The 17,782-nt window shown below is 34.2% G+C and overlaps 4 protein-coding genes across 8 annotated transcripts; 2 read left to right on the top strand and 2 right to left on the bottom strand.

The window, feature by feature from the left end:
• The first annotated feature begins 113 nt into the window (after positions 1-113).
• LOC105631275 (uncharacterized) lies at positions 114-4,813 on the top strand. Of its 3 annotated transcripts, none has more exons than XR_016322431.1 (11): positions 114-328; positions 421-475; positions 824-859; positions 938-982; positions 1,482-1,565; positions 1,749-1,814; positions 2,063-2,101; positions 2,325-2,424; positions 3,036-3,186; positions 4,235-4,386; positions 4,516-4,813. XR_016322431.1 is itself a non-coding variant. In XM_020678210.3 (11 exons), exons 1-10 carry the CDS (start codon positions 150-152, stop codon positions 4,342-4,344), a joined length of 786 nt encoding a protein of 261 aa, XP_020533869.1. In that variant the 5' UTR covers positions 114-149; the 3' UTR covers positions 4,345-4,386; positions 4,516-4,813. The 3 variants fall into 3 exon arrangements, 2 of the variants coding, with proteins under 2 accessions (XP_020533869.1, XP_089581795.1); XM_020678210.3 differs by having other exon boundaries at positions 4,314-4,386; XM_089725669.1 differs by lacking the exons at positions 4,235-4,386; positions 4,516-4,813 and having other exon boundaries at positions 3,036-3,190.
• A 2,194-nt stretch (positions 4,814-7,007) lies between these two features.
• On the top strand, positions 7,008-10,463 carry LOC105631276 (uncharacterized). Its single transcript, XM_012213346.4, has 2 exons — positions 7,008-7,210; positions 8,424-10,463. Exon 2 carries the CDS (start codon positions 8,446-8,448, stop codon positions 10,336-10,338), a length of 1,893 nt encoding a protein of 630 aa, XP_012068736.1. The 5' UTR covers positions 7,008-7,210; positions 8,424-8,445; the 3' UTR covers positions 10,339-10,463.
• Positions 10,464-10,595: 132 nt separating this feature from the next.
• Positions 10,596-13,112, bottom strand: LOC105631649 (putative fucosyltransferase 7). Its single transcript, XM_089724590.1, has 2 exons — positions 12,452-13,112; positions 10,596-12,377 (listed from the first exon to the last, which is right to left on the bottom strand). Exons 1-2 carry the CDS (start codon positions 12,636-12,638, stop codon positions 10,711-10,713), a joined length of 1,854 nt encoding a protein of 617 aa, XP_089580716.1. The 5' UTR covers positions 12,639-13,112; the 3' UTR covers positions 10,596-10,710.
• Positions 13,113-13,686: 574 nt separating this feature from the next.
• Positions 13,687-17,524, bottom strand: LOC105631277 (putative fucosyltransferase 8). Of its 3 annotated transcripts, XM_089716273.1 has the most exons (7): positions 17,395-17,524; positions 16,504-16,702; positions 16,137-16,226; positions 15,864-15,953; positions 15,560-15,655; positions 15,181-15,370; positions 13,687-15,033 (listed from the first exon to the last, which is right to left on the bottom strand). In XM_089716273.1, the coding sequence occupies exons 2-7, from the start codon at positions 16,682-16,684 to the stop codon at positions 13,809-13,811; spliced, it is 1,872 nt and encodes a 623-aa protein (XP_089572399.1). In that variant the 5' UTR covers positions 16,685-16,702; positions 17,395-17,524; the 3' UTR covers positions 13,687-13,808. The 3 variants fall into 3 exon arrangements, with proteins under 3 accessions (XP_089572399.1, XP_012068737.1, XP_012068738.1); XM_012213347.4 differs by having other exon boundaries at positions 13,687-15,370; XM_012213348.4 differs by having other exon boundaries at positions 13,687-15,370; positions 16,149-16,226.
• Positions 17,525-17,782: the final 258 nt, after the last annotated feature.

Here is a 17,782-nt window from a genome sequence, read left to right as displayed (position 1 = left end):
GTTATTTCACGATGATTCGCGGTTGTTATTGAACTACTCGTCGTCTTGTCGTCTATGGTAAGAGGAGTTATCTTGTCGTTCAATTATGTTTTCATTATCCGGTGAAATATTAGTCCCGCCCAAAACATGACAAAACAAGAGTTACGGATATGGTGGTAGCTGCAAGCGTATGCTCATGGCGACCAAATTTGGCGCCGCAATTATCACAAAATCTGAAAAGATTTAGGGTTTATAGCTCTTTGCCTCCAATCTCCTTCTCTTCTACCCGTGAAAGAACCTTATCTCTCATTCACAATTCCGGTGTCATCGCTTGCCTTCGCGCCAATAGGTGCTTTTTCTCTAGGACTGTTTGCTTTTTCTGATTTCTAAATTGGGAGAGAATTTAACGATCTATATTTTATCTTTTAATTATATATGTAGTGCAGAGCTCGCATTTGAAGCTGCTTCTGCTGCACTGAGAGCTGGAATCTCAGTAGTGAGTCTTTCTAACTTTGATCCTGTTTTTTTTGGTTTTTTTTTCTCTATCTATGATATTTGCCTCCCAACTCCTTCAAATTTATTGCTACATCCACTTTCTTATTATCAATTATTTTTTCCTAAAGTTGAAGATAAATTTGATTGCTTAAATTTCCTCTCAATAGTTCAGCCTTCTACTTTTGGCAATTTTTTAAGGGTGTTCTCTAAATTTGGAAATTCGGATGCAATTTTGTCCCCATGAGTTAGACAGGCTAAGTGCATGTCATTGTAGAGAATCTGAATCTAGTTCCACGTATTAACTATTATATTGAGTTTTATAATGTGTATTCTTTTTCTTGACATGCAGCTGGAGATCGTAATGTCCACTCCAGGTGTGTTTCAGGTGGTCTGATATTCCATTCTTTTGGATTTTACTATATTTATCCATCCAGGTTGTGAATTGTGTTTTTGTCGTCTTCAGGTTTTACAACAGCTGGTGAAGGATCATCCTACAGTGGCCTTGGGGGTAATCTTCATTGACACCCTTTTCGCTCTCATAACAATTTATTTTTATATTATGCTGTCATGGTGTCTTCTTGGCACACATTTTAGACACTTGCTCAAATCTTGGAATTATGCGTGCGTGGATTTCATTTTTGTGGAAGAATAAAAAAAATCCTTTTATGTTTCTTCTGCCTTGAATAAAACGATAAAAATTTTTCAAGTATATAAGTTGGGTTATGAATGCACCATTGCTGAAATAAAACAGTGAAAAATATTCTCCATAGACCATGAAAGACCCAATATAGTTTTCTTTTGTATATTATTGGTACATTGGTAGTTGGTGCAATTTAGGTTTTGACACCCTTGTGGTGGATGTTCGGTTTCAAGTCTTCAATTTGTTGATAATTTGATATCATTTATGAGAGATTTGATTGATTTTAATAACATATTCAAGAGATTGATTGATTTTAATTACATGGGTTACTATTCAAAAGATTTTTGGTGCTGATTGTGTCTTATAGGTAGGTACTGTTTTAAATGCTGAGGATGCTATAAATGCAAAGAGAGCTGGGGCCAAATTTCTCATGAGTCCTGCAACGGTGATGGTATGCATTTAGTATTCCAAGAATTGAGTGGATTTTCTTCTTCACTGAAACTTAGTTATTAAACTTGAAGGTTTTCTGTGTGCTCTACTCTGTCTCTGTCTTTGTCTCTTTCAATCTGATTGTCAAATACATGTTAAATCTGCAGAGCTTCTTCTTTTACTAAGCACATTTGCTCCCATTTAGGGTATTATGGATGTTGTCCTGGATGGTGAGGTTCTGTACATACCTGGTGCAATGACTCCAACAGAAGTAAGAAACTTATTTGCTTAAGCTGTCTTTCATTTGTAACGTTCAGATAATCTGCTTAAGCCCGATTAGCTAGGTCTAGTATTCTCCCACTGGACCTCGGCTGTTTTTTCAATTTAAATAACGGTAATTATGGAAGAATTAATTATTATCGTAATGACCATCTCCAGTATTGTATTTGATAATTGAAGTATTGAACCACTTGTGCCATTTTCTCTTCAAGCAGTTGTAACCAGAACTTCTTTTTACAGATATTGTCAGCTTATGATGCTGGTGCTAAAATTATTAAGGTGAGTTAAAAGTAGTTCTGATATGAACTTGTAGACTTGTAACTTGGTGACAGTATAGACACGCTATATTCATTGCTCTTTCTACAACTTATTGCATGTCATATCTTCAGTTCACCCTGAATTTGGTTGGATACTCAGTTCACCCTTATGTTGTGGTATTGGGATTATGTTAAGAGCAAGAAACACGTTATGAACTCTATCTTCATTTTATTTGGTGGATTAGGTCTATCCAGTTTCTGCATTAGGTGGTACTCAGTATATATCAGCACTGAAGAAACCTTTTGCTCACATATCAATGGTTGCTTCACAAGGCATAATGATTGGTTTGTGATCTGAACTCTGTCTTCTTGCTCTCGAATCACTCTATGACTTTTGCTTTTGAATGAAACAAGTAAACTACATCATAAGAATGAAATTTGGTTAAAACCTTACAAGTACCGATGTGAACTGAATTATGAATGTCCTTGTAATTGCTCATTCGGAGGTTCTCTATGTGGTTCCTAACAAAATAAATAATGCAACAAGCCAAGAATTGCATTGCCAAAACAGAAGGGCTGAAATTTTCCATATATGATTGTTTTCTTATCCTGTATCATCTGAAGTTTTACTTTATTTGGGTCTTCATATTAATACTTTAAATTCTGAAACTCTTGTATGCCCTTCTAGGAAAGAAGGTAGTTGAGGGATACATTTATCATAATTTTGTCATTGGAGAGTTCCTCTAATGGATATAATTACAATTTTGTATGAAATTCTAAAATGTACTCCATCTTACCTTGAATACAAATAAAAGAAACTTTTATTTTATTTCCGGTTATAATGTTCTCATTTCTGATTCATGGTTACAATCTAATATGTATTTGTAGGAAGACAACATTGATTTCCTTGGCTTTTCACATTTGAATGACATTTCTTTGAAATTTGATCGATATAGATTCTGTTGGTGACTATATATCCTGTGGAGCTTCATCAGTTGTTTTGTCTGATGCCATATTCAATAAAGAAGCAATGGCTCAGAAAAACTTCAATGAAATTTATCAACTTGCATGCCTTGCTAATTTGCAGGGCCAAGAAGCTGTAGAACGGTGAGTTTTAGCATGAAAAATATGAATCACTTCCTTTTCCACATCCTTTTAGTTATAGCTGCTGCAAGTATTCACTCTTGCATCATGAGGTTCTTGGCTTGGGGTTAATAAGTTACTGATGTCATAGAATGATCAACATCTGTTCATCACCATTAAATTCAACACATGTTTTATGTTTGAGTGAATTTTTCTTCCAAAAATGTAATTGATTTAGTACCTAATGTTGGAATGAAGTTCTTGCAATTTTTCCATCCTTTTGTCATGCATATCTATTCTTTAACTATAATTTGCCCATTTTGACTTTTTGTTGAATGGCCTTGATTACTTAAAAATAAACATAGAACGTGAAGAAAGAAGGTTGCAGCCTTACCTGCCCTTACTGTTTGCAACCGAGGTTGGTTTGATCATGAGAATTTGTGGTGCAAATAATTTTCCATTGAAGACCACATTATTTGATTTCATCTGTTTTTGTGCTTGAGTTCACAATTAAACCATTTTCTGTCCAGTAAAGGTAGCATGACATCATATGAATCCCAAATGGAGTAGCATTACCTGCCTCCATCCTTCAGACTTTCTAGTAGTTTTCTGTTTTATGATCTAGTTTAACCACATGTATCGTGCATTGATACAGAGATATCAAGTAGGAAATCTTAACTGCCTTCATACAGTCAGCAGACACATTTGACATCATTTAGTAATCCTTGTACAAAAAAAAAAAATTGACTCGTCTTTCATAATTAGAGATTGTTGCAAGAATTGCTAAAAATAGCAACATTAGCATAACACAGTTGGAAAAGAGAATAGCATAATCATTTAATCAGCACATACGCTATCCAATTAAAATTTACAGCAGAATCAGGCAAGATAATGATTTTAGTCAACATTTTGCGATTCATATTTTTTCAGGCATCTCTATATGCTATGGTTCTAATATGCTAGTGAAGAAAGGGCATGGTCTACATGCTATGGGAAAATATTACTTATCATGTTTGACAATATTGCTTGGTGTGGTTTTTTATACCGTTTATCTGATGTGATTATTATGCAGAAAGAGGAACTACATTCCAAATTGAATTTGCTTCAGCAGAGTATACAGTTTTTATTCTATATTATCTATATCTGAATAGATTAAAGCATTGGAGAAGGATTTTTTACTGATGCAGACAGTGTTTGGACAGATAATATATTACTGACGGACGGGTAAACTAAACATATTACTTGCTCATTTCATTTAATGTACCTTCATCATTAAGATTTATTTATTTAGTTTTTGACAGTCTGTGTAGCATCTCGTTACTAATTCGTGTATTATCGGAAAATTATTTGCAGCTCATTCAAAGTTACTATGCTGAAGCCATTAAAGATAAAATGCGATATGGTTTTTGTCATGCTGAAACTTTTTCTAATTAAGGTATGTTTTTTGAGGATTTTGCATACGTAGAATGTAGAAAACATAATTAATGTGATAGCAAGTGATGATATGGGGGGGGGGGGGGGGGATTATACCAGGTACATGAAATTTAAACTGAAAGAACTTAAAGAAAAGCTACTTTCAAATACTTCAAATTGAAATTAAACTATTTGTATCAGTTATCTGGATAGTCACTTGTTGCTGTCCTTCTATAAACTGTATCATTGTATGTTTAAATTGAAGTATTCAAAAACTAGTTGTAGAGGGAGATGGACAGATATGAGCTAGATGATGAAGCTTCTGCTGCTATATGCTATTATATAATATAAAACTGTAAAAAAGCAAACTAAAATTAAAGAAAAGTAAAGTTAAAAAGTAAAAAAGGGTTAAAGGGTAAAAGATAAGGCAGCTATGTCAATGTCGAATTCGATTCTTTAATAATTTAACAAACATCTTTGGATGGAAAGGAGAAAGCTTTGAAATTCAACTACTTTTTGCAAATCATCTTTAAAGTCAATGCAGAATAACTAGAAGCTCTATGGTTGAAATTTGGTTAGCCTCTCTCCATCTTAGCATGTGTTTGGAGTTTTGTCAACTGCTTGAAATATGAATTTGCCTACACTTTCTTTCGTTGCAACTTTTTTGGCATATTATAAATGAAAAAAAAAAAAAAAATTTTTAATATATTCGGTTTTGTTTTTTTAATTGAAAAGTAAAAAAAAATGTTTTATTGGATTATTTTTTATGAATCCTAAAAAATAAATTTAAATTTCGTTAAAAAATAATTAAAAATTGAATCAAATCAAGACTCAGTCCAATTTATTTCCCTATACTAAATAATTTAATTCAATTAGCAGCATCAACAAAGACTTCACATTTTCTTTGATCATGCATAAGAAAATGTCAATTTTTATTTTAGTTGACCAAAATATCAATTATTATTATTTATCAATGATAGCTATATGAGGTACTATTAAATGTATTTAGTACATATATGGAAATAATACTAATAATTTCTATATTGAAAATTTTAATAATTGGTAAGAAAAAAAAAGGAACAATACACCAAATTAATTATAACTGTATTTTAATTCAAATGATGTTATTTTTTAATTGGCTTAGTGTATGGAATTACGCGTTTACCCAATTAGGCAAAAAAATTCCCTAATTTTAATTATTATCAGGAAAAAGTTTTGAAACTATTTTTGATGATCACTAGACTTGTCGGGATTACACAATTTCAAGTTGAACCATTTATATGTGGGTCCGATGATGGGTTCCACCATCAAGATTTTGCCGTTGCAGTGCAGCCATAGATGCACAAAACAATCCCCACGTATGATATTTATTTTAAAAATTAATAAATTTTTAATCAATAATATTTTAAATAATAATTTGACCAATTACAATTACTGTAATACCCAATCAGATCCTTAAGAGCTAAATAATAGTAATTCTTGAGATTTAAAATGTCATTATATCTATTAAGTGGGAGATTAAATAATAATTCAATACTAACTCTTTATTAAACGTGAATAGCTAAATAGTTACATGTTGCAAATATTTAATGGTAAACATAATTTTGACAGCTAATAGGAATATGAAGTAATTTTATCAAAATTTAAGGACTAAATAATTAATTACACTATAATTTTTTTTCTAAATTAGGAATATGAATAATCTATATTTATTAATCGTCTAATTCGAAATTTAACTAATAATAATAGTAATATATTTATTGATAAAATTTGTATTTTATTTTTTTTTTGAAGGTATAAAAATTTGTATTAAATTGAGGCAAAATAAGAAACTGCAGATATTAATTTATTTTAAAAAGAGAGTAAATATATTTTTACCATAAGGAGTAGTAGTGCAACAAATGTATGTAACCATGTTTTTCTTTTTTTCTTTTTTTCTTTTTTTTTTTAAGAAAAATGTAGCCATGTGTTTAATTGAACTATATACACACCCATTAAATGCCAGCAAAATGTTCACCAATATTCCAACTATGCCCATCCATCAAACCAAATGCTTGAAATGATTGCACCACTAGGCAGGGTCAATTCTGGTAAAACACAACTATTTTAGGTAATAGATGCTTCCAGTAGGCGGCCGTACGATTTTCAGGGTAATCCTAACAGCCTTCGTTATAGCCTAATTTCCCGTTCTAAGCGGACCATCAGAAATTATTATTATTATTATTATTATTATTATTATTATGAAAGTAAAAATAAAATCTAAACACAAAAACAAATCCCTTCGAACAAAAAACACAAAAATAAATAAATAATTAACTAAAAAAAAAAAAGAACAGGAAAAGACAGCTCTTTCTGATCCTTAATTTAGGCGAAAAAAATAAAAAGGCGGAACTCAAATCCTACATTTAAATGTACACTAATAATAAACCTCGCGCACGATAAGGAGCAATAAAGCGAAATACAAAATTTAGAGAGAGAAATATAGTTACTAGAACGTGAAAAGTACAGAGAGAAAAAAGCTTCAACGTATAACGCAAAAACAAGCGGCGATTTATCGTAATCGACGACAAGTTTTCAGAAACCCTTTGTTAAACAGCAAACAATTCCTAGAAGTTATCGATCTGTTCGATTTTAGGTTCGTTCTTTGGTTTCAGATCTGTGTTTCTCTTTCGTTTTTTCTTTAGTGGTTTTCATTATAATTATTGTTGAATGCGATTGCCATTTTCAATCTTCTTTCTCTTCTTCTTTTTGGTTGGAGTCTCAATTTCATTTAGGGTCTAAGCTTGTTTCTTGATCTGTGTTTGGTTTTAGTGGGCTGTATTAGATTTTGAGAGATCTAAAGGTATTTTCTTTTCTTTTTTTAGGGCTTTAGCTCCGTTTTCTTTATGGTGATTAAAGATTTTAATGAATTCTTTTGTTATTTGGAAGTTGATTTCTTAAGTGGGTTTTGATTTCGAATGATGAATGTGCTGTGTTATATGAACACAATCGATTTATATCGAGTCATTTATTTTTTTTCAAGATTCATAATTTTTACTCTTAGGTGGGAGGAAATGTTTGAGATTGGTTGGATTGGATGTTATGCATGGGATGCAGACATAAAAATTCGATCCTTGTTTTTTTGTTCTTTCCCCAACATAATTTTTAGCTGATAAATTCTTTTGGAATGTTTTTTTTGTTGTTTAGTTGTCTATGCATTGCATATATTTATTTGTTTAATTACATTTTCAGTCATGGAGTTTGATTTGGTTAGGACAGAATGCATCGTAGAAATTATTTGTTTATCTGATTTTGCTTAAATTTTTTCAGTGTTCTCTTTTAAATATTTCTTCAGTTACAGGTTTCTTTGCTTTGAATCTGATGTAACGTAATGTCACATCTAATTTCTCTGTTGTTTTTATGTGAAATTTATTCATGTTTTTTCTTTGTGTGGTTGGCCAAAATAGGCTGTAACTGATTATGGGTTGATCTGAATAATCATGATGATGTGATGTTTGTGATAATAATATAAATATATTGGAGCAGCATTGTTCTCCTCGTCATTATACAATAGTTTTAATGATACTTTTTTTGCTTTATTGGCTTGTGTTGTTAGATGGTTCTTTTCTCGATTTCACTGCATTAGAATATTATGTTATTTTTCCAAATGTATTATCTGCTCCTCCCTGATAGTTTGGATGAGATGGGTAAAGCTATGATGATCTGGTTTCATGCCACCAATACGGGAGGTGTGGTTTTTAATGTGCTCTCATTATTTTTTTGATGCATCTTCCAGATGCTTCTGCTTTTATAGTACTATGCTTTTGTGTCATGCAGCAAACGTTGATTTTCATTTTGTTCTTCTGTAGGAACGTTTCATAATTCCAGAAAATGTCTCCAGCATCAAAGTCCAAGACCAAGTCTAAAGATAAGGCGTCTGCAAGGGCTGCCAAGGAACAGAAGGCATCTGACAAATCTTCTGGATCTACCAATACTGCAAGTGGTACTCCTGCAAGTGCTTATAATCCAATTTCTGGGACATTTCATACCCTAGAGATACCATCAGCCACCTCTTCCCCTCATTTCCATGACAATGGTCGTTTCAGAAATATAGATGACACAGATGAACATTCCAGTAGTCCACATGGAACTGTATCCGAATATGATTCAGTGTCAAACAATGGTAGTTGCTCTGGCGAGTCAGAAGATCCAAAAGATAAGACAACCAGTTCTACTCGGCAGGAAACCGTGCCTGGTTTAGAAAATGACAGGCGAGAGAAGATTCGTCTGAAGAATGAGAAGAAGCACCAGCGCCAGAAAGAGAGGCGGGCACAAGAGTTGCATGAGCGTTGCAGTGGGTATCTGATGTCGAGAAAATTAGAAGCCCTTTCAGAGCAGCTTGTGGCAATGGGGTTTTCTCATGAACGAGCAACATTGGCCCTTGTGTTGAATGAGGGCAGGGTAGAAGAATCAGTTAACTGGCTTTTTGAAGGGAATGAAGAGGAAGCCCGCAATAAGGACTCTAAACTTGGAACCAGCAGTAACTTAAAAATTGACATTAGTGAGGAGCTTGCTCAGATATCAGTATTAGAGGTGAGGTACAAATGCTCAAAGCAGGAGGTTGAAAGAGCAATTGTTGCTTGTGAGGGTGATCTGTTGAAGGCAGAAGAGATCTTACAAGCACAAAAGCTGGAACAACCTGCCACTCCACTAACTTCTGAAGAGGTTACTGATGCCAATGATTTGAAGAGAACGCATGAAAAGCCCCTGTCATCGTCAATTACAATACAACAGAGAAGAAATGAGCAGGATTTTAACTATGCCAAAACATCAATTGCACTGCCAATGTATTCAGAACCTGGGAATAGAAGCTTGCAGCCTCTGAATCAGTCCAGATCGCTGGCAGATAAGAGGTGGACTGCTACTGGAACAAGCCCTTCTTTTTCATTAGGTATGGCATCCCCTGGACAGGTGACACCTCAATCAGCCAAATTGGAGGTCAGGCTTGGTGTTTCTGGAAATGAAGGGAAAAATCATCAGCATATACTGAGGGAACCAATAGTTATGATGCAGCGTCGCCAATCTATAAATGCCAAACAAAATCAAGTCCCTAGCATAAGTGCCTCACCTTCTGTAACAGCTGGATGGTATTCAAATAACGGACCAGGTGTTGAAAATGTAAGGTCATTAGTTCCAAATCAGAGCAGTGGAAGCCTTGGTTTGGTGAATCAGAACTCAGAGCAGTTCTATCATCCAGCTTCTTATAAAGAGAGCCCGAACTTGTTTAATGGCCCGATAGATTCTGCATCAGCAGGATTCAGAAGTTCATGGAATGCAATGAGTAAGTCTCCTGCACATGCAGTTCCTTATGAGCCCCAGAGTTCATACGGTGTAGTGAGTGCATCTTCACCTCCACTTGCAGCTCCATCTTCCCTCGGTCTATTTTCTGGTTGGGGTTCAGGAACGTTAGGCTCTTCGGCACATGTGGATTGGAATACAGGAGTGATGCCAGAGTTTGACTATAACAGTATAGATTGGACTTTGGATAATAATATGTTATCATCCAAACCAAGCGGGTTGTGGCTGGGGCTTTCCTCATTATTGAGGAACAGTTCCGGCACAAGAATGAACAGTATGAATAGTTCCTGCATATCAGGGTTACGGGACGCTGGGGCTACTAAAGAAACGTCATCTTCTGCTGGTTTGCACGAGTGGACATCGCCTTTTGCAGGGAAGGACATATTTAGTTTGCCTAGACAGTTTGTTACTTCTCCTTCTCCTTAGGGCTAGGGGTACCGGAGAAGGAATGGAAGCAATGAGGCTGGTTTAGTGGGTGTTTGGATGCATGTTAATGGTTATTTCTGTTTTCTCAGTCGTAAATGCATCTATTAGCTTTTCATTTTTCGTTACTTTGTGCATTTTCTTGTTGCTTGTTGGACTTCCGGGAGTAACACCGATGTAGGATCACATAAAACACGAACACAGGCTTTTATATAATGAACCCATGCGAAACAAAATTTGGTAGACTCGAAAAATCTTAAAATATAATTTGTGAATAAAAAAAATCTTTACAGACACCAGAAATTAACGCCATATATGAAAATTCTGATACGCTAAAATCCAAAGTGAATCATTTTATTTTGAAAATAATAAGAGCTAGAGCCCTTCAGGAAAAGTAACCAGCTTCACTCCCTCTTTCCGATCCTGACAATGTCTCAAATAGGGTAAAAGAGCACCAGCATCAATCTTCACCTTATCTTGGCAATTGTCAATTTTAGGAACGTGAAAGCAAGGCTCCATAGAAATGTCTCTTACACAAGGTGGATTTCGGATTTTCTTGCCATTTGTCTTATAAAGAATCCATGGTCTCAGACCCCCTAAGCCTTGAGCAACATACCCAAACGTAGAAAAACCACTTGTCACCAGCACATCACTCATACTTAGCAGATACATTTCAACCCATGCCTTCATATTATGCTTATTGTCCCCAAAATGTTGATAGTCTTCATGACTTGCCTGGTAAACCCCAACCACTTCACCTGTGACAGTTGATCTTGTCCAATACATATCCTTCAAATTTTCATAAAACTCGGAATGTAAAGATGTTACTAAAATTGCTTCTGATGTCTTATTTCTGAATTCAGAATCTACACTTTCTTCTGTCTGTGTTTCTGGTAGGATTTTTTCATTCATAGTACATGCCAATATTTGATTCATAACAATTTGAAAAGTAGTAGTTTGAGCCTGGAATACTCTCACTTGGAGCCCAGCCCTTTTATCTGCCTTAGCAAGATATGCATCATAGAACCTTGTAATTAGACCCCAAGCCTGATTTGAGGGACTAAAAAGATAATGACTTAAGTGAAAGAAAATAGTGTCCTTCTCAGGAAACAATTTACTTACCTCTTCCTTGTAAGATGAACTGAGGAAAAAACTAGGAGCAAAATATTGATCTGAAAGTAGAATCAACCAAGTAACTTTTACAAGCAGGGATTCACCTTTATCGCAGTAAAATAGCTTCTTATCGAGGTCATAATCACTATGATCAAGATTAAGATATAAATGTGTTGGTTGTGATTTGATTGACATATTTACTGCAATGCTTCCAAAACCATGAGCATGCCTAATTTTCGTAACTCCAAATTGCTGCTTTAGAGGAAAGCTGTTAGGCAATAACCATGATGTATTGGGAAATGGCTCGCAGAAGAGATCAGCCATGTCAGTTCCATGATCAACCAGTAGCACTCGGTTAGTGAGAAGAGCATAAAGAAAAGTTGCAGCCATACTTACTATTCTGTTCCCTAATCCATTTGCAGGTACCCATATAATGTATTTACACTTGCTACTAGTGCTTCTTGTACCAGATTTTAATCTTTTTGAGGCTTTGCTGTAGGCTTTTGTATAGGGTCCACAAAGTTTGTGAAGATCTTCGTATTCAAGGAGCTTTGAAAGGAGATAAGGAGAGGGATTATGAGTTGAAGGTTTTCTATATAGGATAGATTGGTATCTGCTTAAGCAGGATCTTTCATCTAATTCTGGGGAGTAAAGTCCTTGAAGAAATTTAAAATCACTGGTCAGCTTATTAGGCTGAGAGGAAATGTTTCTTGAATCTGATTCTTTTGTAACTCCTGGAATTGCCCTTCCATTGAGCACTTCTTTACCAGAGGAAACATTTCTTGAATCTGATTCTTTTATATCTCCTGGAAATGCACTTCCATTGAGAACTTCTTTACCAGAGGAAACATTTCTTGAATCTGATTCTTCCCCAAATTTACGATCCAAAGTCTCATTAAGCAGGTAGCCAAAAGAATCGATTTTTGAATCTGTAGAAAGGGAAAAGATTAAAATTTACAAGGGTTGACAATGGAGGTGCAAGAAAAGAAAATTGATTACCTACCAACTGTTAAATCTGTAAGATTGTCAAGATTTCCATTAAAGACTTGACTTAGCTCAAATGTTGAGTTTCGGTACATAACTGATGCCATGAATGAAACAGTCAAAACTATAAAGCAGATAACCAGGACTTCAGTAAATCTCTTGGAATCAAAACCCAATTTTTCTTTGGTAACTTTAAAGATTTCCATGTTTTTACCTGAAAATGATATCAAGTCTTAAAGCGAAAAAACATAGAGATTAAAGAACTTGTTTATGCACATAACTTGCACGCATATTTCATGACAGGAAGTCGAAAAAAAAAAATCTCATTTCCCAACTACTACTTCGAGTTAGGATTTTGTAAGATCTTCTTTCTCCTTGAACTCTGAAAGTCTTCTGCCATAATCAACCTCTCAAAGCTGGAAAAATTATCATAAATCGAAGGAAACATTGCACTCTCCATATAATGTATTTTCTTAATAAATTACATTATCACCACGAAAGCAAATTAGAAGCTAATTAGAAGTTTCCTCAGTAAGATTTCTTTCCTTCAATGTTTATAAGACTTTTTTCGAAAAACAAAACACAAACTCCTCTTTATTCTTTAGATCTACATAATTTATTCAATAACATGAACATAATATTTTGAGTTAAAAACCAATACTTTCTGGTTCAATCCCAGGCGCATAAAATATTTACGTTCTACAGCAAGATGGGATTACACCTCCCGGTTATATACTTACATCACACATAAAAAAAAAAAAAAAAACAATACTTGCGCAAAAATCTTACCACAAAAATGCAATTAACACATACTCTTGCATGTATTGTATCTCTTAATTTAACAGTTAATAAACTAAATTAACAGTTAAGTTGCAGAAAGAGAAGGGTTGACTTTAGAGAAGAAGCCATAACGTACCTTCAAACCTAAGATAACAGGAAAACCAACGGTTGGAAAGAGTGATTACAATTTTTATATAAATATGATTCCTTTCCTTCAATAAAGAGTGCAATAACTCAGTTTCGTTTTTTAACATGGATAATTTAAACGTCTTGCAGCCATTTTTGTATATAAGGTAATTATCGTATTGTCTACGCAAACAATTAATTAATATGACTAAGCAGTTTTATCTAATATATTTTCCACATTTTTATTTTTATTTTTATTTCACTTGTATCCTTATCCTGTATGGATTCAGGGTTGGTTATGTTCATAAAAATGTAGACTTTACATTAATTTTTAAAAATATATTATAATTGAAATATGAAATATATTATTAGTATTATTAATATTTAAATGTGGTAATAAAACTATATTTACCTAATCTGTGCAGGCTAAAATCAATCAAGTTAGAATACATTATTTCCAAGAAATCATCCTACAACTTTTGATGATCGTTAAATAGCTTCACCCCCAACTCTCTGTCCTCACATTGCCTTATATAAGGAACAAGAGCAGCAGCATCAAGATTGTTCCTTGACTTGCAATCATAACTGAAAGGATAATGGAAACAAGGCTCCATAGATGTGGCTCGTTTACACGGAACGAATATTCCATGCCCTGCTAGCTTTGGCTTCTGCAAAATCCATGGTTTTAAACCTCCAAGACTTTGAGCCACATACCCAAATGTAGACCAAGCACTAGTCACCAACACATCACACAAACTAAGTAGATATATTTCAGCCCATGCCTTCATATTATGTATATTATCTCCGCGGTGTTGATACCCTTCTTGACTTGGCTGGTAAACTCCAATGACTTCCCCTGACAAATCTGGTTTAGCCAAATACATATTACTTAAATTCATGTAGAACTCGGAATATAAAGATGCTACCAGAATGACTTTTGATGGTTTCTGGTTCTTGGTAGAGGAAGATGCAGATTTTGTAGTGTCTACTTTGGGTAGAAGCTTTTTCTTTACAGTGCATTCTGATATTTGATCCATAACAGTTTGAATATGAGCAGCATTAGCATGGAATACCCTTATTTGCAGGCCAACCCTTTTATCTGCCTTGGCTAAGTACGCATCATAGAACCTGGTGATTAGCTGCCTCCATACCCTATTTGAAGGATTGAAAAGATATCGACCTAGGTGATGGAAAACAGTTTCTTTTTCAGGGAACAATTTGCTTACCTCTTCTTTGAAAGATGGAATCAAGAAGAAAGAAGGGACAAAATATTGCTCCGATAACAGAATCAACCAAGGGACCTTTTGGAGGAGAACTTGGCTTTGATCACAGTAAAAAACTTGTTTATCAAGATTATCCTCGCGTTTTTTTAGAGTAAGATATAGATATGGTGGTGTTGCCTCCATTGATTTGTTTATCCTACCCTTTTCTAGCATGCCTCTCAAACTATGAGCATACCTCAGTTGAGAATTATGAAATTGATTCCTGAGAGGAAAGTCTTTAGGCAATAACCATGATGTATTTGGAAATGGCTCACAAAAGAGATCAGCCATGTCAGTCCCATGATCAACAAGCAGGACTCGATTTGAGAGGAGAGCATAAAGAAATGATGAAGCCATGCTAGCCATCCTATTTCCCAATCCATTGTCCGGTCTCCATACAATGTATTTACATTCTCTGGTAATACCTACATGGCTAGATTTGAGTACCTTTAAGGTTCTGTTGTAGGATATGCTATGAGGTCCACAGCGTTTGTGAAGACCTTCATAATCACGCAGTTTTGAAAGGAGAAAGGGAGAGGGCTTATGGGGTGAAATTCTGCGATAAAGGATTGACTGGTACCTGCTTAAACAGGATCTTTCACCAAATCCAGGAAGGATTAGTCCGTCAAGCAATTTATCCTTATCCATGCTTTTAGATTGAAAGGAATTGTTTCTTGAACTTGATGTGTCTACAAATTTGGGACCCAAAGTTCCATTAAGCAAGTTGTCATTGGATATGCTGGTTGGCTGGGAGGACTCGTTTCCCGAAACTGTAAATTTTATGAGTGAAAAAGCACAAATTAGTGTAAACAAAGAATGGTATTAGCTGCATTATCCACATGAAATTTTATGATAAGATAATTAAAAAATTTATATTTGTGTGTGATGGATCCAATGCATTTCAAGAGCCAGAAAATAACTTCATCATTATTAAATGTAAGTGAATTCATTTCTTGAACCTGATACACCAATAAATCTGGAAGATAGAGTTCCATTAAGTTGTTTGTCATCTGGTTCTGGTATGCTGGTTGGCAGAGAGGACTCATATTCAGAATCTGAAAGTTTTGATTAAAAAAAAAAAAGAAAGAAAAAAAAGAAAAATCACTAAATAATAAAGAAGATTAAGCCGCTTCAACAGCCAATTGAAGTGTCGTGAGATGACAATTTAGATACATTTGTATGTAGTATGGTGCATGCGATGTAGTCTATGAACTTGAAACTAATTTAGACGTTATTCAATGTAAATGGATTCACTTCTCAGACCTGATAATTTCCCAAATTTAGGAGCTACAGTTCTATTAAGCAGTTTGCTTTCCAGTGTGCTGCTAGGTTGAGAGGACTCGTATTTTGGTTCTGAAAATTTGAAAAAACAAAGTCTATTAGAAAATAACAACAATATCCCTCTTATTCATCCAAATAAAGTTTTATAAGAAGACAAATCAAAGATGTTTGTACGTATATGGTGGTCAATCCAATGTAGTTAATAAATTGGAAACTAACTAAATTATCATTTTTAAATAGATTTATGTCTTGAACCTGATCCTTTACCAAATCCATAAGCCAAAGTGTTATCAACCAATTTATCAACTGGAATGCTGGTAGGCTGATAGGCCTCATACTTTGAATCTGAAAATTAGAGGAAAAGCAAAGCACCAGTTAACAAGTATGGAATAACACGCCATTTCATCACCCAGTTGAAGTTTAATGAACTGATTATTCACACTTGTAATAGAGTGAAGCCAATGTATTTTGTGAACTAGGAAACTAATATAGCCATTCCTAACCTAATGCAAATGAATTTATTAGAATGAAATTAGGTCAACAAGTAAATGCTTGCATATATAACATGCATCAGAAATGATTGAAAATTAAGATGTAATTAAGCATTGGTCTCTCACCTTACCTAATGCTATAGCATTTTGAACTTTTACCCCAAAGACTGCACTTAGATCAAATTTTGAGTTTTGAGACATCATTGAGATCATGAATAACACTGGCAAGGCTATGAAACACACAACTAAGATTGTTGTGAATCTTTTGTATACAAATTCCAATCTTTCCATTGTAACTCGAATGATTTCCATGATTTTCTAGTTGTTTACCTGTGATTATTAATTGTTTCAGAAGACTAGAACACAAATGTAAGTGCAATCTACTATATGTATATGCAGCAAAACTGTAGTATAAGAGAAAGAACTACATATATGGAGTTGTATTTTACTAAGCTCTTACCTTCTGCAAGGATTCTTAAATCCAATAAAAGAAAAAGGAGAGGAGGTGTTTAATAATTATTCAAGTGCTTCTACGGAATCCTCATTAATCACATTCTCATTGATTTTTATAATGGAATTCACATGTTTGGAATACATTAATGGAGGCTATAAAATCTGAACTTTAAAATCTTGGTCACAAGATGTTGTGAAACTGCAAGAATTGCAACTTACAGTAGATTCCAAGAAATCAATTAGACATGATAATGGGTATCAATTCGAATCTTTAGATGAATAAGCTAAACTAAGTAGTCAATGATCAAAAAGACAAATGAAGTTATCAACTTCAATCTTCCTCCCCCCCCCCCCCCACCCCCCAACCCCTCGCCCCAAAAAAAAAAAAAAAAAAAAAAAAAAAAAACCTTCCGAATCTTGAATGCAATTATTCATGTAGCTTCCACTCAAATGGCGATTCTAAGTTTGAGATCGATAGCGCCCATGAAGATACATCATACAGAAATATATGTATGAAAATAACATCTTTTTAACTGATATAGAATGGGTTTTTGGGAAAGAAGACGTACCTCTGCAATTCGAATCTAAGATCAACCTCAAGAACCGGAACAGTTTAGTTATTTAGCTGGTTCTGGATCAAGTATGCAAGGCTTCCCCCTGAAATAATGTATTTTTGTGTAAAATAAAACGTGGAGCCCATTGATAGACAAGAAAGCTATTTTATTGTTTGACCCATCTTGTTCCAATTTCAGAAAAGGACAAAAATTAAAATTCATCCCTGAATTAATCAAGTTAACACGTTAGGATTAAAAAAAAAACAAAAGTAACTACCAAGTCCTTAATTTACGCTTTTCGATAACATTTTAGTCTTTCCGTTTAAAATTTTTTTTTTTTTGACTATCAATGTATCTTGAAATTGATCTCAAATTCAAATTATAGTCAAAATAACTATAAGAT

The sequence above is a fragment of the Jatropha curcas genome, chromosome 1 (genome assembly GCF_041381405.1).
Source record: "Jatropha curcas cultivar XTBG-Jc1 chromosome 1, XTBG_Jcur_1.0, whole genome shotgun sequence".
In the NCBI taxonomy this organism is placed as follows: Eukaryota; Viridiplantae; Streptophyta; class Magnoliopsida; order Malpighiales; family Euphorbiaceae; genus Jatropha; species Jatropha curcas.
Note: the sequence above shows the minus strand (reverse complement) of the source record. Positions and strands in the feature narration are given on the sequence as shown.